Raw genomic sequence first — 27,778 nt, forward strand, 5'->3', positions numbered from 1 at the left:
AAATCAGCCCCAAATCTCACGTCCCACGGCGTGCATTGCCGTAGGACCTCACCGATATATTGTGTATCGTAGTTTGCATGATGATATACGGCGCTTTATAAGTGGGACGATAGTCTATGTAAGTTATGTCAACTAGCGATAAGGATTATGTGTTTAAGATCTAGGTCAAGTCGGCATTGTTTTCGTAGTGTAACGTCATTAGGTTCAAAGTTCAAACACGGCGGTTGTATTTAATGAAACAGGTGTTTAGTGTTGGGTATTCTATATTAGTGAGGTACGCTATGGGATCTGGGATTTAGGCCAGAGTTGGCCATTCTTCCAAAAGTATATAAGGATAACTTAATGTATATAATATGGGCAGGGAACTACGGTGAAACATGCCATGAAACCTGAAATTTTGGGCCAGAGTTGTTCTATTCCGTGTCTATACGTTAGGCATTATATAAAGACTAAATTTGATTTTAACCGAAATTCTGGAAGCTGGATAAATATTTTATGCCAATCGAAACGGCCGTTGTATGGCACGTTTAACTCAGAGCCGGTCTTGAATATATTACTATGCGGATGTCTGGGTTAAGTTTATGGTCGTAAACAAGTTAATGCAAATTTGTGCACGGAAGGATATTGGCTATTGTCATGGATATAACGTCACATATTTTGATTCAAAGCACGAAAATATAAAGTGTTGTCGCAATTAATCATTCGTTGCAATGTAAGAACACCCGTGTTATAACGACTGTGGTTGCACCGTCACGAGGGTACAAATAGGTTATATTCGTTTATCCAATAGCGTGATACTCTAACAATAATGCAGTATTAAGCGACAAATGTATAGAAAACGTAAGTCTGAAAGTAACGTCGCACTGATCGCATAAACTACATACATAAGCAGCCAGGGTGTTGGGGTAATGGGAGAACTCCGGCCTAAATCCCAGGTCCTCGACAAGGACTTCACCCATATAAAATAAACAGCAACTTCTAAAAAAACACTCCCATAACATTGTATTTTATAATATAAACAAGTGGCATTGGTATGAATGAACGCAAATAAAATAAATTCAACTGTTATTACATCCGACAAGCAAAACTCGGAACTCGTGTTTTAACACACGTACGCTATGACGTCAACGCGTAATTAATGACGTCATAGTTACCGGTGCATTTTGCATGTCACTGAAATATATGCAATGAAACAATGCACTGGAGCAGTTGCTGACCAATATGGGGAATTGTTTCACAGAATTATTAGGCATACCTCTGGGCTCTGTTCATATCCAATGCAATATAACTTTAAATATTAGAATATATAAACACATTGTCCAACCTAATAAAGGCGACTTGTTTAAGACGTTGAAACGTTGGTACACAAAGTAATTCTTAGAAATGCCATACAGATATGTGTTTAACATAACGTATATATATATGTTGCTTCCAATTTATGTTAGACAACCCATTTGTGACTACTTGGCTAAAGCAATCGCCGTTATGCGTCTTTGCAAGGACACATACATCAACAACCGTAGCTACGCGGAGCCTTTAACATTTTGAAATATATTACAGATGTTCTACACCAATATCTTCCTCAAGACCTCCCTATGGCATTCATGCAGTTTGTTCATACAATAACGCAGTCGATATAAGAAGGTTACCACTTGATAATCTAACCAGCATATATATTACAAGTAAGTGAGCAATACTTAGCATTTTACATTAGATTCAAGTTAATTCAAATCCACAAATTCAAATATCTATTGGTCTCAGGGACCCAACAAGACAACTATGTGCCCAATATTTTGATTGATGCACAAACAGTATGTTACTGGGTGTTGGGGTAATGGACTAAAACTGCCCTTAATTCCAGGCCACATGGCGTACCATACAAATGAAAATAGTAACTACAATAGGCTACCCCATGTAGTAAGCAAACCTTCAAAAGCAAACCATCAACTTTATCAAAGTGTCATTTAGAAAAATCCTAAGTATAAATAGAAATAGTTTGTCTAGAATATTTCAACTGGACTCAATTTTGGTTCTACCTTTAACCTTCTAAAGATAAATCTCAATTTAGAGCATTAAAAGGCAGGATTTTACTGTGCCAATTAGATAACTGCATTAATAAAATAGTCTGCCACACATCAGCCTTAGTACTTTGTTACTTAACTGCAATGAAATAAGAGAAACAAATGACATGCCAGCTTATTATTGTAACCCTGTGGTTGATATGCAAGGATAACGATAAACATATTTGTTCTCAAGAAACATATATTGTTCTAGGGAGTGAATTGGTAAAAGATGCTGGTTTGGAATATTTAAGAAATGCAACAAAGTTGGTTAGGTTTAAAATGCTATACACACCTCTTGAGGAATTTAACTGGGATTGGCTACCAGGTAAACTGATCAATATACACAAAAAAACTTTGTAATGTTTATGTCCCCTTTAGTTATACATTGTTAAGTAGGGAGTTATAAACGCTCCAAACTGGTCACTATTGGCCACATTGTCTGCCATACAGAAAAAAATCACTTAAAATCGAGTTAAAACTCGTAAGCTGAGATAAACGTTTATAAAATATGGCACCAGTGTTAAAATGAAATGGCAGTCCTTTTGCGAAACAAACAATTGCCAAAGGACCTCTTGCACATTACACCTGGCTGCAACAGCATATACATAATTACATGGCCATATGTTATATACAGTATGTTTATTCCAGATTCGTGTGATGGTCTTGTGATTACAGTGAGAACAGGGGAGCATATTCGGTTCACCAGTAATAATATGTTGAGCAATGGATCTTGTATTATAAATCCAAGGCTGAATATGTTAAAGTTATTCTTTAGCAAGTTGAACTACTCCCAACATACCCCATTGTATTCCTAACTCTGTGACAACAATGTCACTCATTGATATTCCTTTAACAAGTTTTAACAAAGACATAAACACAACTGGTCTTCAAGAATTTGTGAAATGGCCAGAGAGTTTAGAAGTCTTGTACATAAAAAATGCAAGGACAGGGCCCATTGGGAACCATGTGTTTGAAAACATGCCTTTATCACTGAGGACTCTACAGATATCTTCATGTAAAATACCATGGCCTAGAGTGTCAATACGCTGGCCAAGGAATATTAACCATCTGACCTTAACTTACTGTAAAGTGGAAACAACAGACCCAACAACATTTAAAGATCTAGTAAGAGTTGATTTCCTAAGTATGAGAGGAAATCTAATGACAGATGTACCTTTTGGCCTTCCACAAACCACAAAAACATTGGATGTCAGTTACAACAGAATGCGAACAGTGAGCGACAATGTATGGGGAGGACTTAACAACCTGACAAAACTGTATATATCCAACAATCAACTGGTATCAATACCAAAGTACCTTCCCAGTAGTTTAGAACAATTGAATTTGAAGGAGAACCAAATAAGCTACAGCGACAGGGATGCTTTGGAACGCTTAGTAAATCTGAGACAATTGGACATGTCATATAACAGGTAGACATATTTTAACTAAAGCCAACTTTTTCAAATTTTGAAAAAATTTTATCATATCTGTAAAAAATTAGAATAAAACTTACATCTTAAGGCCATGCTACTGAACCTTTTCATAGCATGATACATACAGTAGGGTGGGGGAAGATAGGACACCTTTTAACTTTGTTTTCTCGTCCCATTTAGCAGTTAACAATGAACAATCAAACATTTATAAATCTATATCTTCACGGCTCCCATAGACCGTTGTTAATTGTTTAAAATACGATCAGGGTATCTGGATATTATGTGCTAAAGATGTCCCATCTTCCCCCACCCTACTATATATTATTTAAGCATAAAAGCCTGGGTCTCCCAATTACTGAAAGTATATGTAGCATAACTTTTTTCACAACAAAATTGAGATGGCATATGGCAGACACCTCTCACATTATGTTTAAGTAAAATATGCATTCTTAAACAAGAGATGACATAGCAGTTACAATTACCATAAATGTTTTATTCATCACTTACTTCATTTTGGTTCATATGTGTAACATTAGCCTGTCACCTCAATTTTTTAAACAGGGGTGACAATGTTGACAGCATATGCTTTAGCACCTCAGTTTCCAGCCTAAAAGAGCCAGGTCACCAGATTACTAACACAAACAATTCTAAAATCTCAAATCTCAAACCATTCCACCAGGTTACTAAACATGCCACAAGGGTTGCCAGCATCTAGCATGAGGAGACTTACACTTAACAACAATGAGATTGGGTTAATCAGGTCACCAACTGATTATAAATACTGTGTCAACTGTAGCTCTATCTCACTACAAAACAACCCATGGGTTTGTAACCAGAATTTGATTAATATGATGTTATGGTTGGAACAGTTACAAAGCACATTAAGAATCACACTTAGTGGGTTTTGTGCTTCAATACAAACAGGTAAGTTAAGGTTTGGGGATTAAATTCATGGAAACTTGAAGCTAAAGCTGTCTACAAGCTTTGCTAAACTAAGCAAATGTTGGAGTATTGGGCTATCTTTGGTTCAATCCAAGGTCCTATTGCGTGACTTGCTGTAGGAGCATGTAGAATAGCGGTTACAAATTTGGATTTTTTGTGTAAAGACTTAGTTTTATAAATAAAAATAAAAAATTGTAACAATACTTCCATTAAGACTGGTACAATACATACTCATGTGTTATTGCTTACAGGTGTGTGTTTTATAGGTGGGAAAGAGATTTTCTGGCATTTGGTTCAGTAATCTTAAAAGGACATATGCTTTATCATCAAAACAAACACCACCAAAAAGTCTATTTCACATCTAAAAGTATATACCTTATACCTAAGACCTTAGCCTTAATAAAAATAAACCGTTTAAAAATCTTTAGACCTTGGACGAGTGGAGTTAAATGAGATATTACACTACATGACATACATGGCATCATCATTCCATAATTGTTTATATGATGTACAGAACCTTCAATGCAAGAATGCATCACTATCACAACTACCTAGGCCTTCCCCCCTAGGCTTACTTACTGTATTGGTCACAAATAACAAGAATCTAACATTGGTGCCTGATAATATGTTCAAGCTACAAAATAAATTAACCTCGTAAGTAAAATACTAGGCTAAATCTTGAAGGCAACATAAAAATGGCATCAAAACAATGATTACCACATAATATTCATTAGTGACTACTGGGTTGAAGCAATGACCAACACAAGCTACCCACTGGTATAAATGTCCGACATTGAAATTTTGTACGATACACGCAACTATCAATGAAGCCACGCACTGGACTTGATAGTAAAACTATAGTGTACAAAAATGTTAGATAGCCTATGATATATATTATGCCTGGCTTTAGCACCTTGGGTGTATGGGTACCAGGAAAACTCTGGTCTAAATCTCAAATGTGTGCCACACTGCTGGACCTCCCATAGAACCAGCAAACTCTGGTCTAAATCTCAAACGTGTGCCACGCCGAAGGACCTCCCATATAACAGAATAAAATACATAGAACTGACAACTTATATACACAAACAAAATCCTCAGGTTAAACTTGGAAAGCAATGGAATAACAAGATTTCCACGTGGTTTGCCTTCATCCTTGTTGGTAATTTACCTCTCTTACAACAAAATCACAGCAATAACTGAAGAGGACCAAAGTACTTTAGATCAACTTGTCAATTTAAAACAACTTTACTTGTCTGGAAACTTAATCAAGATATTGTATGATTACCAACTACAACGTATGGTATCTTTAAGGTGGTTAGCTTTGAATAATAACCCAATGGTAAGAAAAATACATTATGACTGTTAATATTAGGTTAAAATATGATTATCATACATACATGGCTAACTTTAAAATTGTAATTGCACTAAATAATAGAGAATCTATTCTATAACAGAATATATGAGAATAGAAGATAATCTCCGAGGTCTTTGGTGAGACAAATTTAAGATCTAATGCAGGTCTATTACCCCATTACCCCATTACCCCCTTACCAAGGGTGCTACTGCCATCTTTTATACCACTAATACAGTCTACAAACCCTCAATAATAGACATACATTACCAGAGATATATTCAGAATTAGCATATATCAATGAATATCAATATTCTATTAAACCAACAGAAAAATAGCCAGCGAGAGACTACTAAAGTCTATATCATACATATACAGATACAGATATTACATTTTAAATCCTTAGGAATGTGATTGCTCCATGCAGTCTTTATCTCTGTGGTACATACAAGCAGAAACAACATACCACTATACTAGTATACAAAGATACCTAGAACCTTTATGTGTGGAACCACCAAACAGACGAAACCAAAGAATAACTACAATATTTGGAGCTTATTAGTGAGTGTTGTTATTTGATACAAGCACTTAAATATAGTATTATATTGGACTTTGGGTTAGTATGGATACCGTGGGTTATTTGTTGGCAATTGGCATATGATATCCCATATTTCCTAGTTAAGGGCCCTGTGGGGTAAGATAAATACTGGTAGCAATAGCATGCAGTATACCAGTACCATATTGTCTAATTGAGTTTGGAAGAAGTAACAACTCTCTCTTAAGAACTGTAAAATTATGGTTATATAATTCTGTAAATATTCTTTGTTGATCTTAAATGCAATGAGTTAGCAGAACAGTAAGGATTCTATTCGTCTTGCCCCAACCCACTATATAAGTAATATGGCATTTATTTTACAGTTATGAATACAACTGCATTCCAAGAGTTTGTACGCACAGGCAAGGCAACTTAGATTGTTCATACACAACTCAACAGGTAGGACAAAACTTATTCAAGACAAATTTGAAAAATAACAAAAAAAATTTTCCCAGTTTTAAACCAGTCTTCATGCTTGAAGTTTTAAATCTTTTTTATTTAACTCTTAACTTTTGACTCACTACAAATATTCAGATAAAACAGATTAGTTTCGAAGTACATGTACTGTCTACTGATATTTTGATATAATAATGTAACAAAGATATTTTCTTAATTAAACCAACTGTGGCAAGATACCATGAGAGTTAAACACAGTTCAAACTACTTAACATTAACATATGTATTGCTTAACATTCATTGACTCTTTTTCCCTCAGTCAATAAACCGCACACGTTTTAATGTGTTGCCAACTATACCAAGAAACACATACTGGTTGACATTAGATTTGAGTAATCTACAACTTGAGAATGAAAAAATAAGTTTAACGCAACTCACAAGGCTGACAACATTAAATCTTACAGGTAGAATTTTGTATTGGGTATATATGATATTAGTCATTGAAAAGTAATATATCAGTATTATGGCGACACAGCCCATGAACATATTGTTAGTTCATTTCTCTGAAAGGAAATACATATAACTGATGTAGACATGCTGTGATGACACTTGCTTTGAAGCGAATACATTTTCTGTACCAATGTTTTTAATAATGCAAAATTACCAGGCATGAGGGCAACAGGAATGTACGCCTGAGTTGACCAATAATCTTAACACCAAGGGTGCTATATTAAAGGACATACCAATGAACAAACAATATTTGTATATAGGTAGATATGCTAAAGTGTGATCAAAACGTACTACCAGAGTTTCAAAAAACTAACAACCCGAAAAACGGTGATTGCTGGGTCCTTTAGATTACATTTAAGCATCTCTACGACTCTACCTATATACAAATTTTGATTTTTCGTTGGTATGCCCCTTTAAGCCATTCTGCCTTAGTAATCTATTCATACTTCTAGGCAATAAATTGACAAGCATACCACTGCAAGGCTTGCCAAGAAGTATTGAGAATATCAACTTATCCAGAAACAAAATATCCACACTACCAGCTACTACACTCATCACATATTATCTACCAAACTTAAAACAGCTTGACCTAAGAAATAATTCATTCAGGTACATTTTACATAAGTGAAAAAATACCACTACTGACATATTCTACGTGAACGAGGTCCTACAGTGTGAAAAAAGCTATTAAACCTGGAATTTAGTCTAGAGTTGACAATTATTCCAACATCCAAGGTGGTTAAACCGAGTGACCACTGGGCTAGGTGACTTAGCAGGATAAGCCCTAGACTCGTATGCCATCTCTCAGTTTAAATTGTGCCACAGCATGGGACCTCAGCTAAATAACAATTCTCAATATAAAGAAACTTGACATACATATTTAGTCTTTGATAATGAATCTTGAAATTCTCCCAACAGCACAATACAAACACAAGAGGTGAGCATATTCCTGGCTGTAACAAGTGTGCTTCTGAGAGGAAATCCCTTAGAATGCAACTGCAAACTCAGACCACTAATAACATGGATTCAAACTAATGAGAAAAATGAACAAAATCTTTCTACACATGATTTAAAGGTATAGTGTTTCTGTGATAATGCATGATCATGTGGACAAACAGAGCAACTGTTCTTTTCCTTGGCCAAGTCACTTTACTGCAAACACTAATAATGTCTCACATTATAGCAGAACAAACAACAATTTGATTTGTTAATGACATATTGATCAATTATGTTTTTTTTACCCTGTTTTTTTTTTAACTACAGCGGTTTATTTTGTATTTACAGGACTTGATTTGCTTTACCCCTAAACGTTTTGAAGGGAGATATATTATAAACTTGAGTGAATCGGAATATTGTCCAGTTGTAAACCTTTCTCTAATTGGAGGGTTGGTGGGAGGATTCACTGCACTTTTAATCATCATCATCATAATTGTGAATATTTATCTGTATAAGGTAAGAAGGTAATGCTGGTACTAGGTGTATAAGGTTGATTGATAATGTGTAAGGAATTCTTTGACAGTGTGCATGAGGTGAATGGTCTGACAGTGTGCATGGGGTGAATGGTCTGACAGTGGGTATGGAGTGAATGGTCTGACAGTGGGTATGAGGTGAATAGTTTGACAATGTGCATGAGCTGTATGGTTTAATACCATGCATGAAGTGAATGGTCTGACAGTCTTGAAAGTGTGATTAAAGTGTATGGTTTGACGGTGGATATGAGGTGTATAATTTGACAGTGTGCATAAGATGTATGATTTGGCAGTGTGCATGAGGTGTATGGTTTCACTTTACATGCATAGTTTAACCTTTTTCTACCCTATGTTATGGGGCATTAACCTAACATAAATTATATTTTAATTTCATTTAAAAAATGAGATTGAAAATCAAAGTACTGAAACCACAAAGAGAATTTTACCCTACAATGATGAATATTCCTACATAACAGAAACGCAAGAAACAAGAGAGACGAGATATTGTTCAAGGTTTTAAAGATTTACTGGAGAAAGAAGCAATGAATGAAGGAGACCCCGAGACTGGGGTCGGTGTGGCACCAGTTACTTATGAATATGATGCATTTGTATCTTATGTCAGTGATTCCGATGATGTGGAATTTGTTTATAAAATGCTGGAGGTAAGATATAAGAAAAGCAAACCTGGAAACACGGCATAATAAGAAACAAGACTTTTTTTATTACACTAGGACCTGTTTTTAAACACTTCTTCTCACACCAGACATCACACATGTTACACAGTTTTTGAAATCTGAAGTAACTAAGTTTTCTATGTTTAGGAAATGGAAGAAAAGCGTGAGAGAAAAATGTGCATTCACGAGCGTGATTTCACCCCTGGTCGAGGAATAGCTGACAACATAGTTGAATGCATCAGCACATCTCGACGTATGGTATTAGTGGTGTCAAGGAAATACGCAAGTAGTGCATGGTGTCAATATGAAGTACAGATCGCATTGACAGAACTTCATGCTAAGCGAAGAGGGAGGCTACTGGTTCCTATACTGCTTGAGGTAAGGTTTAAACTAAATAGACCAATCTAAAGTTAAAACAAACCTCCCTTATAGGCATCTTATTCTATATGGATGAGACTACAGATTTAGGCCATACATGACCCGTAAAAACTGACCTTATTATCTGTCTATTATGAAGGCATGTTCGTTAAGTTATCCTAAACTTCACCACTAGTATTACAAAACATACTTTTACATAAATAATGAACAGTGCTACTCTATAGATACAAATTCATAAATTATACCTATATAAAATGCAATATAAGTTTTACTACAGATACAAATGCATTATAAGTTTTAAGTGATACTCAGGTACCTCGTAAGGGCTCATTTAGTCAGTCTGATTGTTAGTAGCTAAACAGTTGCTTCCAAATATGCTGATATGCAGCCTAATTGTTACTTATATATATATTTATATTGAAGGATGTTACAAGAGATGAACAATACGCAGGTAGCGTGACAACAATATTATCAGCAATTACTGCCATCCAAGCACCCAAGGCACAAGATAATGACAGAACATGGACAAACTTCTGGAACAAACTTGATAAAACACTCACCTAACCATACAAACTAAGATTTGAAGACTACCAATTCAGTGTTATGATAAATAGTACTACAAACCCTAATAACAATTGTCGCATAAGTCACAATCACAAATTATTTTGGTATAAATTTACGTTTTATCAAAAAATTGATTTTCTATAGTAACTTCTCATATAAGTTATAAATATTACTACACGTCCTGCTTCAAAACCTCCAATCTATACCTTCACATTACGCTAAAGAGCATAGTACAATAACCCGTTTTCCTTAAATGCTTATAAAGCAACAGTACAACTTAAATACAAGGTTGATACGTTGTGTAAAAAAGAAATAATGTTTTAAATTTGTAAGTGTTTGTATCGTTGTATGTATGGTTTGTATCATATAAAAAAAATTATGTTTTAGTTAAACAGAAAGAATAACTAAGTTTAAGTACTAACCTTACCATACTGAATGCTTGTTACGCAATGTACATTGTTAGTTATTTATAAAATAAAGCAATGGGCACAAAACTTTAATTCAAGTTTCAAAATTTCTCTAAAGGTTATACACAGATTTCTTAAATAGTTCTAAGACATTCACACTTGTAACTTATAGCAACATACTTGGTCACATAAAGACTCGCATTATACACATATTAATTGAAAATATATAAGAGTCACATTAGACTCATAGTAATCAAATATACGGAACCTCATTAATTAATGCAAATTGTAATCAAACGCGTTCCTAGCGGTATGCCTATACAACCACTATACAGCTATTGCTACCATACTTGGTCCTATTATATAGCCATTACTACCATATTTGGTCCCACAGTCACTATGCAGGTATTACCACCGGCACCATATTTGGTCCCACAAGCCATAATTACTATACGTATACAGCTATTGCCATCATATTTGCTCCCACAACCAATAAAGACTTGTTTCTGGTCCCATTATACAGCAATTACCACCATGTTCAACACACTTACCATCATTATTCATATTTGGATCATTATGCAACCTCCATCCTTCCAGTGTTGCCGCTCTCCATGGCTGGCCGTGTGTAACACATAAATCTTCAGCCTAGAAATATATTGGGCATTGGGCAACACTATAAACAACAGCAATATTAAAAAATATCTGAATGAAAATTATTTTAAAGACAAGCCAAGTAATCCAAAGAGACTGTGTCAGTTATTTTTGTGAAAGCATATGATAAAACAAAAATAGTTAATTTTATTGATAGAGCAGGAATGATTTTAACGGGAAAACTCGCCAAATTAGACCTTAATCTCAGGTCTTCTATTGTGCCTCGCTGTTATAGCTTATCCTTATAGAATATAAAATAAGTAAGCAATTTTTACCAGCTCATCTGGTATAAAAACATACTGTATTTCCGACATTACTACGTTTTTATACAAGATTAGCCGCTAAAAGATTATTTACATTATTCCTGGTTGCAGAAGTAATAAAAAGCCACAAATGGTTGACAGTTTACCTCTTCTATTTTCCCTGCTCTGATAAATGAGAAGATGATCTTAAGAAGTTGTTTTTCATCCTCACGATCCAAATCATCAATCTCCCTCTTTAACCTTGTAGGAGCATCAGGGTCCTGGGGTGATAATTTATAAGGTAAATTCCCACACTGTAGCTCAGTGTATAGGTGCTTGCATTGTATTCAAAAGATACTAGGTTCAATGCTCGGCACCGCTATTATTGACAACGTATGTGTAATTGGGCAAAACAGTTAACAGAGCTTGGTCTAACCCAGTGGTCATTGATGGGTTGAAGCACCCTGTGTGTCAGGGCATTGGGCAACTCTGGCCTAAAGCTGAGGTCCCTTTACCAATGCTATTGAAATGTAAATTTAAAGCTAACTTACCATCTCATATATTAAGTTAGGATCTTCAATTCCTTGTTCTTTATTTCTATTCAGTCGGTGTAGAGTGTTTTCCCTAGGTTTAAATAATAATTAACATAAGTCAAAATTAAATCATATCCAGAGCCGGACCAAATTATCAAAACACTGTTAATTTTAATTTCATTTTCAACATAACAGCTAAGATGGGTGTTTGTGCATACCCTGGAATTGATTACAATCTAGAACACACAGTAACAGCAAAAGATAAATTAGGAATAACGCACCAACTGAAGGTAGAATGGAAAAATTTAGGTCTAAAGAGCACCCTTGTTATCAAAAAAATATGATTTTAACGGCGCCTATGATTTTAACATACCAGCTAACAGCACTCGCGTAATTCCTCAACCTATCAGCTTCCCCTTCTATTTCATCGGCAGCATTTTGTTCCAACCAATCTATTACAATCTGTAAGCACAACAGTTAATATTGTTGCATCAACAATGGTATATTATAACATCACCTGGGCTTGTCTAACATCAGAATTAACTTCAAATAGTTTTTCAACAGCTTTTCGCTCACTGATGTTATTTGCCTGAAAAAAAAAAACGTTTTTTTCAAATGATGAATGTTAACTAATTTATCCTTCATGACAGGGCAGCGACAGTTGGTAAAAGAAATACAGAGTTCGAGGTCGTCAAAAGAATTTTTAGTTGTTACAAACAGCAAGCTAATTGTATTAAAATCCAAAAACTTAATCCTTTGGTCTAAATATAGATACTTTCAATTGAAAAAAACTAAAATACAAAAAGACGTATGCAAGAACTGAAGACTGCTTTAAAATAAGAAAGCAAAAAAAGCAGACTTACCAAATCATCAATGTTCATACCATCATCATATGTGGCTGATGCTTGTCTATCTCTGAATTAAAAATTACATTAAATTGCTTCTCGACTTAAGCAAAACTATAGGGTTAAAACTTATGCTGAAATACATAACATTAGCTGGCAAACTTTAACAGTCATTATCTGTTATATATGAGTGTGAAAATGTATGTATAGTTTAGCATTATTTACTTATAAAGAGCAGAGATAAGTCTCCATGTTTGTTTCTCCTGTTTCATCAACTTATGCATTCCATCAGCCATTTCAAATCTATATAGAATGTTAAGAATTATTATTACTTAAAAAATGAAAAGATAGTATTCAGTGAAGCCTAATATTCAGCTGGTTTGATGCTCAACACTAATGTACTCAATACTGATGAGTAAATGTATTCCAATGCAAGAGACTAATAGGAATTTTTCCAACCCAGTGACTAAATTTGCACTACAGTGGGTATCGGGGTAATGGCCAACTCAGGCATAAACCTCAAGTCTGGTAGCATGCTACACTGTAGGACCGCCACACAAAATTGAATATATATATATTATATATACAACATTATTAGTTGGCCACGATTGAGAGTTTAATCACAGAACCGCCATCTACATACCCGGGTCCCTTTCTCAGTTTACCCGCAAGACTTCGAACCAGACTCTCGTTATCTTCACACACCTCCATGTAGGAATCAACCAACTGGAACAAGTCGACCGATGAACCATATCGAGTAAGGAAAGTTTTGAAATCGGTGAATAAGCTCATGCTTGCTGCAAAGAAATGCATAGAAAATTGTGGTTTTTATTGTGTTAAATATTATGGGCAAATACATTGACAAAGTTGAAAACTTTGAATTATATTTAAAAACATATTCGCCAAAGTTTTTATATGATGTCATTAACTAACAATTTTTTTAAAGGTTAGGCAGGTAAATGTAAATAACTGTAAATCTGGACAGTGACAAAATGCCATATGGCAACTTTTACAACTCTGAGTTTAAGCATGTGATGTTTAGAATTTGGGTGTACATTCAGACTGTGACGAAGCATTGGATTGTAAAGATTAATAATAAACAGTGTAGCATAATACAGACCAACATTACAGTTTAATAATTAGACCAGCTTTATATTTATGGCTTACTAGTTACTACATACCTGATTCAACAGACACAGCATCTTGTTCTTTGCTTTTAAATCTATGAGGAGTCTCAGGATCAAACAGGAAAGCTGATTCATCTAACATGGCCGTCATGCCCATCTCATTAGGCTAGGAAGATACAAAAGTTGGAATACAATATTATTTAAAACACAAGCTTACAGTTGTTGAAAAATATAGGAGAATTTATTAATTAATGTGGAAAGTCATCAAACCTGATATTTAAGCCAGAGTTGGCCTATTACCTTAACATTTAATGTGCTACAAATAATTAGTGACCACTGGGTTAGAGCAATGTCTATTAAGTGTCTTGCCAAAGACACATACACCTATTAGTGTCGAGCATTGAACCTCCCTAACCACTGAGCTATGGGCCAGAGCTTACACAACAGATACGCTATATTGATAAGGTTTAACTTACCTCCATAAACATGCTATCCTCGGACATTTTTGTTGATTTTCTGAATCGACTAATGTTAAAACGTGAAGTCTTGTTGGTGTTGACCGTAGAGTCAAAATCTAAGCAGAAAACAAAATTAACGCAAATAACGCTCATATAGTTTTAAGTTAATGTGGATATAACTCTTAGTTAAAAAGTCTCAATAGTTCACATTAAGACAAAATAAAATAAACACTCACCAAAGTTTTTAGGAGTCATAGTAATTCCTGACATAATTGAATCATTGGCAATTGCATCATCTAATAATTTCATTGCTGCAAATATAGTAAATATTAAATTATTAAAAAGATGTTTTAAATTATACAAAAACTAAACCAAAACAGTTTTATGAGAATTTACAAAACGCTTCAAGCTAAAGCAAGGGTACAAACCTATTTTGTAACCATGGAAGTATATGGACAATTGAGTACAATTAAAAAACATGGCCAATTATAGCTTTATTTATGAAAATACCTACATTTCATGATTTCTCCAGTTTTTCGCACCCTTGATCTTCCATCTTTTGCTGTGGCAGGTGAATGTACGATGCCACTCATGTTACTAAATCTACACACACAATGATAAATTGTTTTTTTCTATTATGTCACCATAACCAAGGTCGGAGTGGTAGGCACTGGCGTAAAGTTACGGGGTTGCAGAGTTGCCTGGCAACCCTTTGATTTTCTCAATACTAATAATGCGTAAGGAATTACGTTCGACCAAACGAAGACGCCATTATTACTGCAAACAAACTTCGTTTACGTTCGTTAAAATATGTCAATACCGATGCGTCATTCACGACACAAATGCATTCAACTGGTATTTAAACTCCTGTTTGCTAAATAATTCACGTGTGAATCGCTATTGTGACGTCAGTAATCAACGTGTGAATCGCTATTATGTCGTAATCAATTGCCAGGTTCAAACAACCGCTATTATGATGCAATGAATCCACGTGTGAATCCCTACTATTTCGTAATAAATATGCTGCTGGCCTGAGGAAAACATTGCATATAAATATAAAGCAGTGTTGGAAACGTTTTAGGCAGTTTATTTCAGCGATATTTCGTTCTGGGAACCTACTATTTCCGACGGACGGGTCTTTGTTTGTAAGATAACCACACACTCGTGCGGGCTTGACGAAAGGCGCATGCGACATAGCTACTGTGACGTCATTCGCCAGGCAATCGGATTCGACCGTTTCTCATTACACGGACTCGCCGAACGCGCGTAATTTTAATTTGTCTCATCCCTACGTAATTCTGAATACGTTTACGTTTGTATGAGCGTTTAAAAAGCACATATTTAAAGGGTTGCAAACCGAAAACAAAGGGTTGCAAACCGTTTTTTTTTCGCGCCTACCGGCGCGAGGACTTCCTTTTTTTCTGGTTTTTGCAACCCTAACGTTTAGTAAAACTTTACGCCTATGGTGGTAGGCATAAAAAGAATGACAGTATAACGGGAAAACAACAGTCGTTACAACAGGTTTATACACGAAAGAGAAGTTTAAAAAATATCAGCACAAACAGTTGATGAAAATCACCTGAACAATCTCGAAAAGGTTATAATTTTTCGACGCAAATTTGCGCAAAATATAAACTTTCATATTTACCTTGTGTTCCTTGCTGAAGGATCCAAATACGATCCTTCCCCGAAATCCATGATTCTACAGTGAAAAACAGTTTACTTCTTAAACAAACTGCCAAAATACGGCACGAACTTGGTAAGATTTTGTAGAAATCTAGAGCAACAACAACAAGAAAAACAAAACGTGAAATTTTCGAACTGTTTTAGGGAATCCACCGACTTTACGCGCACTATTTGTAGTAGAGGGCGCCAGCGAAAAAATAATTTATTTTCACGGGGTTGCTTTTTTGTGAACAAGGGTCTTAAAAAACTATTTGGATCACCTTCTAACTACTTTTTTTTATACTAAACCACATACCCAACATTCAAGAGATTAAAAGCAAGTAAAATATTTCAATGGTTGTGTAGCAATAACTCGTACATGTGTTTACAAAACAAAAACTACTGTTAAGTAGTTCTTGACTGCTGTTTAGTACTACAACAGTACATTTTAATGATATATATACATATGAATACCTCAGTCATGTGGAAATATACTACAATAGGTATGTATTGACCAAGGAGTATAATGATACTGCCGGTAGCAACTTAGTTTCGCATGAAACACAGTTAAAACATCCTACCAGAGGCCCGTCGAAATTCCTGCTACTCAAGTAAAGTCATACATTCTATGCTTTTAAATAAAAACACTAAAATTCAAATCAGATTAAATAGAGAATAAAATCAATAAAATAATGATATATTTAGAGATTAAATAGAGAATAAAATCAATAAAATAATGAAAATGGTGTAATTGCTATATATGAACTTAATTTGCACCTAAACAAAGTATAAGTGTGTAACATATTGTACGCTGCCACAACAGGTAACAATTATTACTAATGCTTCTGTAAGCCACTTTTTTCACATTATAAGGAAATTTAACTTTGTGTGAGTCACATTTAAAATAAAACGAATAATATTAAATTGGGGATCTGTGTTTAAATAGTACACACACAGAAATTAAAAAGAGATAATTAAGAATCAGAAGAAAATCATCTGAAAGAATCATGAACATTTGTTACAGCTAGGACTGGTATTATATATTGCACTTATAGTTCAGAACAGAATAGTTATATAATGTGGCAGAAATGTTGGATATAAATTTGAATGAAAAAGAGTTTTGGTTGCTTAAAGAATTTTTATCATGTAGTGTAAAATATCTATCTCAGTATGCCTGGTGCTAGGATGCATAGATGGTATAATACAATGCAAATGTGGGATAAATTGAAAATTTTGAAAAAACTTTGGTATTTAGAAACCTGGAATGCCAGGTTAATTTATATAGATTACCACTTAACTTATATTTCATGATTCTAAACTTACACTTTTAATTAATCTTAGTAACTTTTGGTGTGATTTGACACTAAATCAATTAGAGCAAGCTTTGAGTCAAAAACCACTATTTACAAAATAGTGGTTTTTGACTCAAAGCTTAAGAAACACTGAATTTAAGATAAAAAATATATTTAACCAACTGCTGTTGACTGATAATACATATCAGTGTTTTAAGCCATATGCCCTTCTTGATAAATTTAGGTTGCCGAATGCCTACAATCCTTAACAAAGCGTTTGAGCGTTTTGACTGTTGTTGAACATTAATTTACTTTTTGTATGATTACAAGAACATTTTAAAACCAACAGTCACATCAACAAATTAACTAATTCCAATCGTCATCATCGGCTACAGAAGTAGGTTCATGTTTAGTGGGAGGGGGTGGTATCATGGCTGATATTTTATCCATGGCTGAACCTGATGCTTCTGGTTTCTTAGTGCCAGATATTCCTTTACGTCTCATGGCAAGTTTACTAAACAAATCAGACATCAAGTCACCCCCACTACTGGCTGCAACCTTTGCCTGGAAAAATAAAATCAACTTTAAAAACTACAGTGTATGGAGTGTATAATCACCCACAAATTCACATATGTGGCAACTCGAAAACGAGGTGTATAAAAACAGAATACCGTGTTATAACAGATGTCGTAGCAGTACAAGATTAAAGGTGTGTATCTTTAAGATATAATAAGGTAATGTTGTTACATCTGTCATTATATAATAAGTATTCTACTCTGTGTGGTGAGGTTCTACAAAATGACACAGGACCTTGGAATTAGGCCAGAGTTGGCCCATTAATATTACATAATGGTAATAATTAATTACCTCTTCTTTTTCCTTCTTCTTCTGCAACTTTCTCTCCTTTGCGCTCTTCAGTTTTACTTTACCAGCCCCACCAGCCGCTCGTATCGATTCCATTAAGTTGGATCTACCATCTGCTGCTACAACTGGGGGCGTGTCCTTTGTAAGGGGCGGAGCACTTGTAGGGGGTGGGGCACTTGTAAGGGGTGGCGGGGGAGGGGGTATGGGCTCACTTGGAGGTGGTGGGGGTGGGGGGATGTTTGAAGGTGGAGGAGGTGGGGGTGGGGTGTTTTCTGGGGGAGGAGGGGGTCCTGGTGGTGGGGGTTCATTACTGGGTTCAGGGGTTGCATTTAACCCAGGTAGATCAGGTAAATTACCAATGTTAGCAAGGGAGGGGGCGATGCCTTCTTTCAAATCGGAGGTAAATGAAAGGTCAGCAACACCTATGTGGAAATATGTGTTATAAATCATATTCTTAACTTTTATTTTATACTAGTAAGATCTTATGGTAAAGCAAGCCGGTGGATCTGGATTTAGGTTAAGGTTCTTTCATTACCTTAAACTGGTTTATGTTTATAAAACATTGGACGAATAAAGTTAATACTTTGGTATTTAACAATCATTAAATTCTTTAACAATCATCAAATTCATTGCTTAGGCTATTAAATCCATCTCTTCAAAGCAACAATAAAAACTAACTTTGTAAGTTATTGTAACAAATAAAATAACCTGTCAATAATATTCAACAAACCTGGTAAGTCTGGGAGATCCATCGGCACATCAATTTCTGGGACATCCCCTAGATCGGGAATGTAAAGATAATTTTCCACCAGGTGTCTCTCCATCTCCTCCCGATTAGCAATGGATGCAGGAGCATCAGCGAGACCATCTTCCTTTTCCTCCTCAAGGTCAGTCCTCGTCTTCGAAGTGACTCCAAGAGGATCAAAGATTGAATATTTCTTGTATCTGGTAGAAAAAGGTGTCATGTTATTCAAACTTTTAACAAAATGTATATCATGTCACCGCAAATAGGCACCCTGTCTGTTGCAGGTGCTCTCATTATGAAAGTAACTTATTCATCCTTATGTTGTGAGGCAATGAGTCTTTTACCAGGGATTAATCTTATTATAGATGAACACAACTTATGCAAAACAGGTGAACGCAGTCATTACATTATGTTTTTTTGCATGCATCGTAAATTACCTTGTCTTTGTTAGTAATTTTAACATGGTTTCCAAACTTTTGAGCTAAACACCCTCTTTTGTAAACTAAGGTATATCCAAATTTATGTCAAATGAACCAGCCAGAATAAAAGGATATTATAAAAAAATAAAACAGGATAACGGAACAACTTTACAAGTTACAAAACTTTAGTAAAAAAAAATACTTACGGGTTTTCTGAAGTATTGAACAGCAGAAGTGAGCTTATAGATTTACAATCCTTAGGCATTCCACCCAAACCTTCAGCATCATCTACACTACTTGAGCGTAACTTTGGCTGAGGAACCTTAATATGGAAGGGTGGTTGTTTATTATCAAGTTTCAAACTTTGTTCATTTAATGGCTTTGACATTTAGGCCAGATGCCCATTATCCGGCACCCATGCTGCTACAACCCATAAGAGAACAATGGGTGGCAGCAATGGCTGTTAAGTGTCTAGCCCAAGGACACAAATGCCTAAAATGTTTTCTATTCTAAATGAAAAAGGTTTTACAAACATTAGTGCTAGAGGAAGTAATGCAATGAAAACACTGTTACAATTTAAAGTATCTGATGATAAACTTTAAACGCACATTATATGATCATGCTTCAATATCCCATTCACCCACACTTCCCATCCCACCTGGTAAAATTGTTTTTTTTCATTGATTTCACTTTCACTAAAATTCTTGAATTGACTTTTTATTTTTCTATATTTTCGTGTGACTTGCAACAAGGAACACTCAATATCTATAATAAATCATAAGAGATATTATTTTAATTATTATTGGGATAACAATTATTGTTGTGAATGTAACAATAACCATTGTGACAACTGACAACGAATGTATGTTGTTATAACACACTATGAATATGGATATATAAATAGAGAAAAAATGATATTCCATTTAAGCACGCAGTCTTTATATTTTGCTAAAAAAACATTACATTAATGGTAATTGAAGTATCAGTATTTAGCTATGTAAACAGTACAGTTTGAGTATTTTCCATGAACCTATACCACCAGCAACATTTGCAACAGGACTCACCATAAAAAAGAGATTGATATGATTGTAATTCCTCAGGTGCTGGATACTTTGAACTTGAAAACACTTGAATAGCTCGGTTGGTTCCTTTGATTTGTTCAATCTTTGCTTCAGCGGTCGAAATTCTTTGCTGAAGTTTTTGAAGATAGTCTCGATTCTCCTTCACACGGTTTGTTACTCTGTAACAAATGAAAATATTTTGTAAATAGGTGCAAGTTTTATGACAAAAAAACTTAGTTCTTTTTAATTTTGTTAAATAAAATAAAGAAAAACTCTCCTACAGTCTATGTTAACTGCTAAACCTTAACCACTAATCACAAACCACTAACAATACTGTAAATAAATGAATATGCAACCACATATAATATTTAATATTTACACAGCAAATTTTTATATTATAACTAAATTTACCTTTTAAAAATATCCTCGGATACATTTTCCAGATGTGCAAGTGCATCAGCATATTGATTGACAGTTTCCTCTCTCCGTAAGTCGTGGTTTATCAACCTTACATTATATTTATCACTCCACATACTTGTAACTTACCCGCTGATTCTGTATAAACAAAATTGTTTATACAATGAAAAATTACCTGAAATACCGAAAATATTGGTAAAATACAATTTAAATGGTTAATAGACAGGCAAAAGTTAGTCAAACACGCGCATAACCCTTAAACACTTGTATTATAAAATGTAAATAAAACTAATTTTAGAAAATATTATATTTCTATGGCTCTAAGTATTAATAGGGCAAACATAGAAATAGCAAAAATATAATTTAATTTGTCCCCGTTTATACAACTTATCAATGTAATATAACATATTGCTACAATTTGTGGCAACATGTTTTCGGTATTTAATAACAAACAATGTTAACTGACCAGTAAATTATATGGCTCTGTTAATAGCTATACCTAGAGTATATATTTTCAAACAAACTTCTGCTTTCAAACATGCTGCATATTCCTAAGTTGAGAGTATTAACCCTACAACAATCTAGCTGTCTAGAGTTAGCCAAACCACTCAAGTCATTTATGGCACATATATTTAACGTTTATCTTAACAACGCAACAAAATTCAGCAGTGCGGGTTTATATACAACATATTTCATAAAGTTATAACAAAACGTTATTGTCATGGAATATAAATCCATTTTAGACCGCCAGGTTTAAAAAAATACAAGGACACAAACAAATAATAACACAAACGCATTGAGAAAATATACACTGCAATAACTGGTTGCATAAGAAGTAACGGAAAACATTCATAAACAAGTTGACAGGGGGTTAAAAGTGTTCTTTGTAGAACTAGTCTTATTTAAAGTAAACTGAATTTTATTTAAAAATTACAAATAATTGAAAATACTTTATGAAAGGCAGAGCTATTAAAATATGCTGCTCATTTCTTGCTTTTATTCTATTTTACAAAGTATATTTGAGGCACTGATGACACTTCACTGGGACCACCCACAGCTTGGCCTCCTAACTGTTCCATGAAACACCTTTGATAAGAAGGTTGCAACATACGCTTCAAGAACAAGACTGACATCCACATTTCTTAACCTTCTTTAGAACATGAGTCATTACTGTGCCATCCCTACACTTCATTCGTATACTCTTATTCTGCACACGCATGGGCCTACAGCATGATGTAGACGCAGCATCTGCTTGACCAAATACTGAAACACGTTTGGTTTGTCTGCGATGATTAGCGGGGCAACTACCAGAGCAAACCATGTTCGTAAACCTTCTCCTACTTCTACAGATGGTTGTTCCACCAACAGCTCGTGACTTCTTACTCACTTTGCTGACTTGATAATATTGCTTGATTCGAGTTCCTGGACATGGACGTATCCCTGTAAATGATAATAAATATAAGTATACAGTTGATTCAAGTGGATACAACATTTACATTAGCCTAATTTCGTGTATATTTAATGGTTGAAAAAATTATTAGCTTTTACCGAAATATTTTATTTAGAACACCTTTTTAGGGCAAATTTAACTTCAAATACTGTCAGGCGCACTGTTGAGTTATAACATGTGCACCTTCTTACACACCCATGATACATATTTTAAACTTTTTAAAAATCCTTATATATACATCAAACATAATAACAATACAGTGATAAACGAGACAACTTAATGGGTATAAATATTTTAACATTTACAAGAACTCACTTGTCTGACAATGTCTTCCAGTATAACGCTTCTTACACACACACTGATAACCAATATCAGTGGAAACACATCTTCCCCTTCTACAATCAACACCAGCGCAATAATCCAACGTATCACAATGTCGCCCACTGAAACCTGTTGATGGAATGTATGTGGTTATAAATCAATTTTATTTATAGTTGGTTTGGTAGAAAGTCTCTTGTATAGTTGCTATTCACATAGACATATTTTGCTGGATAGATTATTCAGTGTATAGCTACTTATTTAATGATTGATGTTCATTAACTGCAGAAGATAAATGTATGTGCTATAACCATAAGACATGTACAGATTTATAATATAGTAGGGTGGGGGAAGATGCGATACCTTTAGCACATAATATACAAATATCCTGATCGTGTTTTTAATAATTAACAACGGTCTATGGGAGTCGTGAGGATATAGTTTTATGATTCTTTGAATGTTCTTTGTTTACGACTAAACGGGACGAGAAAATGGAGTTAAAAGGTGTCCCATCTTCCCCCATCCCACTGTATATTGTTTTAACACCAACAATAACTGAAGTATACCAAATCAACAAAACATATTGGTGCTGTCATTTAGGCAATAGTTCAACTCTGATCAAAACCCCAGGTCTCACAGCCATGTCACACTGGGACCTCACCCACTAAGCTTACAAGTATTGAAGTCAACTCACCTTTTTCACATTGGCAGGTATAACTGTCTCCATCCACACGACATGTTCCATGTTGGCAAGCATTTGATGTACATGGTGTCACTCTATCTGTGCATCTGTCGCCTGTAATAGCATTAATATAAAAATTAGAACATTTGTGTTTATTGAATGTTACTGCCCTGCCATGAGAGGAAAAAAATAAGTTACTTTTATTTTTATCAGGATAAAGTCCTAATGAATGTGAGATGAAAAATTGTTTTAAAAGGATAAAAGGAATAAAAATTAACATATTTATACCGGAGTGACTAAAAAGTTGAGATTAACAGTAACAAAACCTAAAAAAATAACTGATCTAATAGACATAAATATAGAAATAAGATTTTTATTTAGAAACATAGAAACAACATTAACCTGTGAATCCTTCATCACATCTACATACAGGTCCCGTAGATTGATCGAAGATACAATGTCCGTTTAAACATGGTCGCTCGAGGGAGCAAGAGTGCACGGCCTCGTTACCACGACAACCAGGTCTGATGTCATTGGTGATGTCATCATGAGGTATGAGGTCGTTGAACATGAGTTGGGTTTGGTTGATGTAGAAGGTATGGATGCAACCTGGGGGGTGAGGTTTTATTTTTATTCTTTACCGGTGAGGTACTGAGGTCCTTGTCAAGGACCGGGATTTAGGCCAAATGTGGCCCATTACCCCAACCCCTGGAAAGACCATTTCAATCTTTCATGTGACCAGTGGCGCAACACCGCATCTCAGTCAGACACGTATGGGGTGAGGAGTTAATGTGGAGAATAATATATGTATAACTAATATGGCAAGGTAATGTAATAGTGTGTTATAGTAGTGTTATATATAGGAAGCTATCAGCTTTATAAAAAGAATTTATTTGTACACTTTATGCTCACTGTAGAGTTTTGATATGAGTGTCTACTTATACACTATACACAAATGGTATGTTCATAGACCTCATGCTCACTATCCACTTATAACATATATCTTTCTATACACTGGACACTGAGACACTTGGTGTCGAGACTCACCTTTAAAACTGTTAGTATTCCTGATGTGCCACAACCTTCGTGCTGATTGAAGGAGATCGGTTTGAATTCCACCAATAAAAAGTGGAGAAAACTGCCCTGCTCCAATGACCTCACTTGATGATGTCATTGATGATGTCATACGTTCAACAATTGCTTCACCGCTGTCAACCTTTAGTGACACCATGTGGTCACGGATTAAAAGTTCAACCTAAAGTAAAAATTAAAAAGAATGTTAAAAACTTTAAAACTTTTAAAATAATCATGCAAGGCGCTAAAGAAAAAAAAACCTAAAAAACTTCTTATCTTTCTAACATTTTCAATCACATTATAAAACATGACTATAATACCTTGTGTGCTTCGCCATCATTAATGGGAACTCTACTGTAGATAGTTGAACCGGGGGAACTTCCTAAATCGAAACTAACCCTGACATGCCCGGTAAAGAACTCGATAGCAAGATGTTCCCGAGATGTTCCACCAGCCCCGTCATATAATAACACACCATTTGGCTGTGGGGGAAATACAAGTTAGGCATGGAATGTTGTATTAGAGTGTGCCAGTTTTGGGGTTAATTAAAGTTATACTTGAATAGAAAAATAAATGTTCTATAAGAATGTGCCGGTTGAAGTAAATCTTATACCGAACGCAAACTGATTTAGTGATTTAAAATAAATGAATTTAATGGTTAAGTGTTTGTATTGTAATCAAAGGGTGCTAGGTTCAGTGCTCGGCACTGATACAATTGACAGTGTATGTTTCATTGGGCAACTTAAGGGTTGTAGCACCCTGGGTTTCAGGATAATTAAGCACATTTAGCCTGGTCAAAATTTAATCCAAAAAAAGTTAAAATTACAAATAGTGTCAGAATTCCATATTTGGTCAAATACCTGAGTTGTCGAAACAGTGAGCGTAAAATTGGTGTCCAATAAACCAGGCTGTGGGATCTTAATGAAACTTCCATTACGGTGGAAACTCACACTTACAAGCTGTGACGGCAATAATACGTGGTTAAACAAAGTATATTTAGGTGTGGTTGAACAACTGCAAAGGAACTGTACACACAGGATTCCTAACTATGCAGAAAATAACCTTTGGAATGCTTAGAAGTGGCAAACCATGGATAAGTCACCCAAGTTTTCACCCAAAAATATGTTAATATATACACATGTAGATACATTCACAATACTAATTCCTCACAAAATTACATATGTGGTAACTCGAACACAGGTTGTATGAAATAGACATTCGTTTTATAATGACTTTCATTGCAGCAATATGAAAAAGGAATAAAAATAAATTTGTATCTATTCATTCATTCTTTTAACTTACTTTTTCACATTTATCCCCAGTATACCCAGGCAGACAAACACACGAATATCCTCTCCCTTGCTCAACATAACATAATGAACCATGTTGACAATCATTATCAGAACATGGATCATCTTGAAGGACGTCAACAGAGTTCATGGGGAAAGTACAATATTGACCTCTGTGAATACAAATAAACAATTAAAACACAGTTTTAACACTGCTCTGTAAATAATGCTGTATGCATAGAAGTCAATTTGAACAAAATAATATATGCATAACTTATCTAGTTTTTTTATACAGGAAAGGCCCACATGTGTTAGTGTAAAAATGAGCATAAAAAAGAACAAAATTCTGGTGTGGTTTTATACTCAATTCTATATATGTAAGTCCTACAGAGTAAGGTCCTGGGATTCCTGCCAGAGTTGACTTATTACCCTAACACAGTATGGTTGCAGAAATATATTTTAAAAGACTGTTAATGATCTTATTTGCATTACTTATTCATATGCACCAACCTGTATTCTCCTTGACAGTTACATTGATATCCAATAGCAGATTGTGGATTCCTTTCGCAGATACCAGCATTCTCACACTTATGGTCACGACACGGATCAAACCTATCTGTGCAGTTAACCCCTCTGTATCCCGTGTCACAATCGCATCTGTTGTGTCATATTATGGTTACATTCATATAACTATTCTGTTATTTAATGTATCTGCCACAATGTAAAATAGTCTTTTTGGCTCATCTGGTAAAAAAGAAAAGTTACAAAAAAAATTGCAGAATAAAAAAAGAATAAAGCAGCATATTTTTACCACTGCCATTTTTCTTTTAATTTACCCCATTTCAAATTTTGAATAGTTTTATCATAAAAAAAAGGAAAATCATTACATAAGGCTCAACAAACCTGTAAGAAATAGAATCAATTTCTTGCACAAGAACGCAAGATCCACCGTTTTGACATGGTTGTTCTAATGTACATGGATCAGGAATTTGTTCACTACAGTGGTTTCCCATCCTGTTAGAACATGTTGTGTTAGAACTAATACTCTGCTGTAGTTGGTAAAAGGCACAACATAAAATATATATACCGTTTATGGTTTTAAACATTTATCTGAATAATCTTGTACGGCAGGTCAACAACAGTCGTTAAAAGTGTTCTGTTTTATACACCTTGTGCCCGCTAACGAGTTACCACATATTTAACTTCATAGGTGTTAACTTTATTAAAACCCCAGTAATACAATGTATCAACTCTGGTCTCAATCTTAAACAGTAGGACTTCACCCACGTAGAATAGAATACAATATATATACTTTACTTACCATCCAACTGGGCATTTACAAGTGAATTCATTCACACCGTCCACGCATGTGGCGTTCGACACTGGGCACGAGGTAGGAGTACAGTCGTCAACATTTACTTCACATCGGTCCCCACTAAACCCAACCGGACATTCACAACTGTGGATTGAAAACACTTTGGTAAAAAGCGTGGAAATGGTTTAATAGCTATGCCTTAAAAGTCTATATCTAGACCTCAATGTAGCAGCTTATTGGCAATTCAAATAGAGATTCTATTATATACCGGCGAGGTCTTTAGTAAGGCACACCTAATATATTAGATGTAGGTCGAGTAAACTAATAAAAAAGCAAAAAGATTGCTTTAAAGTCAGCACTATCAAGAAAAGTTTACACCCAATATCTATATATCACATTTAAACAAGTATACAGTAGTATTAACCACACAACTTACGTATAAACTGCTTCATCTCTAGCAATGCATCTTCCACCATTATTACAAGGTTCCAATATACATGGGTCTATTGGCATCTCACAATGTCTGCCTTTGAATCCTAAATGTAAAAT

General features: G+C 34.9%; 4 protein-coding genes and 1 non-coding gene across 6 annotated transcripts in view; 2 read left to right on the forward strand and 3 right to left on the reverse strand.

The window, feature by feature from the left end:
* The window catches only part of LOC100181332 (nuclear pore complex protein Nup107-like), a 32,981-nt gene extending 16,516 nt beyond the window's left edge, over positions 1–16,465 (reverse strand). The window contains exons 1-13 of the mRNA XM_002123399.4: positions 16,287–16,465; positions 15,153–15,241; positions 14,875–14,949; positions 14,657–14,754; positions 14,235–14,346; positions 13,697–13,850; positions 13,279–13,356; positions 13,072–13,123; positions 12,726–12,797; positions 12,582–12,670; positions 12,227–12,299; positions 11,843–11,956; positions 11,334–11,427 (exon numbers count right to left, since the gene is read on the reverse strand). Coding sequence (XP_002123435.1) covers positions 11,334–11,427; positions 11,843–11,956; positions 12,227–12,299; positions 12,582–12,670; positions 12,726–12,797; positions 13,072–13,123; positions 13,279–13,356; positions 13,697–13,850; positions 14,235–14,346; positions 14,657–14,754; positions 14,875–14,949; positions 15,153–15,241; positions 16,287–16,336 — 1,150 coding nt within the window. The 5' untranslated portion in view covers positions 16,337–16,465. The remainder of the gene's footprint in view (positions 1–11,333; positions 11,428–11,842; positions 11,957–12,226; positions 12,300–12,581; positions 12,671–12,725; positions 12,798–13,071; positions 13,124–13,278; positions 13,357–13,696; positions 13,851–14,234; positions 14,347–14,656; positions 14,755–14,874; positions 14,950–15,152; positions 15,242–16,286) is intronic.
* Positions 2,753–10,858, forward strand: ci-tlr2 (Toll-like receptor 2). Its single transcript, NM_001166128.1, is given in 14 exon segments — positions 2,753–2,852; positions 2,854–3,493; positions 4,176–4,420; positions 4,867–5,092; positions 5,537–5,777; positions 6,196–6,350; positions 6,708–6,783; positions 7,100–7,244; positions 7,743–7,899; positions 8,209–8,365; positions 8,575–8,742; positions 9,236–9,421; positions 9,581–9,811; positions 10,235–10,858. Coding segments are annotated over 14 exon segments (2,844 nt in total). The 5' UTR covers positions 2,753–2,776; the 3' UTR covers positions 10,376–10,858.
* Positions 11,709–11,773, forward strand: mir4179a (microRNA 4179a). Its single transcript, NR_034576.1, has one exon. It is a non-coding gene; the product is annotated as a microRNA 4179a (primary transcript).
* A 525-nt stretch (positions 16,466–16,990) lies between the features above and the next one.
* On the reverse strand, positions 16,991–21,278 carry LOC100182113 (WASH complex subunit 1). Its single transcript, XM_002124124.3, has 7 exons — positions 21,096–21,278; positions 20,688–20,863; positions 20,282–20,388; positions 19,830–19,945; positions 19,190–19,404; positions 18,463–18,881; positions 16,991–18,159 (listed from the first exon to the last, which is right to left on the reverse strand). The coding sequence occupies exons 1-7, from the start codon at positions 21,215–21,217 to the stop codon at positions 17,962–17,964; spliced, it is 1,353 nt and encodes a 450-aa protein (XP_002124160.1). The 5' UTR covers positions 21,218–21,278; the 3' UTR covers positions 16,991–17,961.
* A 436-nt stretch (positions 21,279–21,714) lies between these two features.
* Positions 21,715–27,778, reverse strand: part of LOC100184475 (slit homolog 2 protein) — a 43,925-nt gene continuing 37,861 nt past the window's right edge. For both annotated transcript variants that reach the window (XM_026835408.1, XM_018813017.2), the window contains 12 exons: positions 27,666–27,765; positions 27,236–27,373; positions 26,818–26,928; positions 26,425–26,571; positions 25,928–26,087; positions 25,486–25,584; positions 24,946–25,107; positions 24,599–24,806; positions 23,954–24,160; positions 23,564–23,665; positions 22,867–23,001; positions 21,715–22,541 (listed from right to left, as the gene is read on the reverse strand). In XM_026835408.1, the coding sequence (XP_026691209.1) occupies positions 22,216–22,541; positions 22,867–23,001; positions 23,564–23,665; positions 23,954–24,160; positions 24,599–24,806; positions 24,946–25,107; positions 25,486–25,584; positions 25,928–26,087; positions 26,425–26,571; positions 26,818–26,928; positions 27,236–27,373; positions 27,666–27,765 (1,895 nt within the window). In that variant the 3' untranslated portion in view covers positions 21,715–22,215. The remainder of the gene's footprint in view (positions 22,542–22,866; positions 23,002–23,563; positions 23,666–23,953; positions 24,161–24,598; positions 24,807–24,945; positions 25,108–25,485; positions 25,585–25,927; positions 26,088–26,424; positions 26,572–26,817; positions 26,929–27,235; positions 27,374–27,665; positions 27,766–27,778) is intronic.

The sequence above is a fragment of the Ciona intestinalis genome, chromosome 8 (assembly GCF_000224145.3).
Source record: "Ciona intestinalis chromosome 8, KH, whole genome shotgun sequence".
NCBI classification, from domain to species: Eukaryota; Metazoa; Chordata; class Ascidiacea; order Phlebobranchia; family Cionidae; genus Ciona; species Ciona intestinalis.

Bases quoted from the DNA above. Each gene is read 5' to 3' on its own strand.
- LOC100182113 (XM_002124124.3), bottom strand. From the start codon at position 21,217: ATGTGGAGTGATAAATATAATGTAAGGTTGATAAACCACGACTTACGG. The intron at 18,882-19,189 runs GTTTGTTGAATA...ATTTCCACATAG, and splicing joins GGATCTCCCAGACTTACCAG to GTGTTGCTGACCTTTCATTT. The intron at 18,160-18,462 runs GTAATTAATTAT...TTATTTTTCCAG, and splicing joins AGAAGAAGGAAAAAGAAGAG to GCAAAGGTTGCAGCCAGTAG.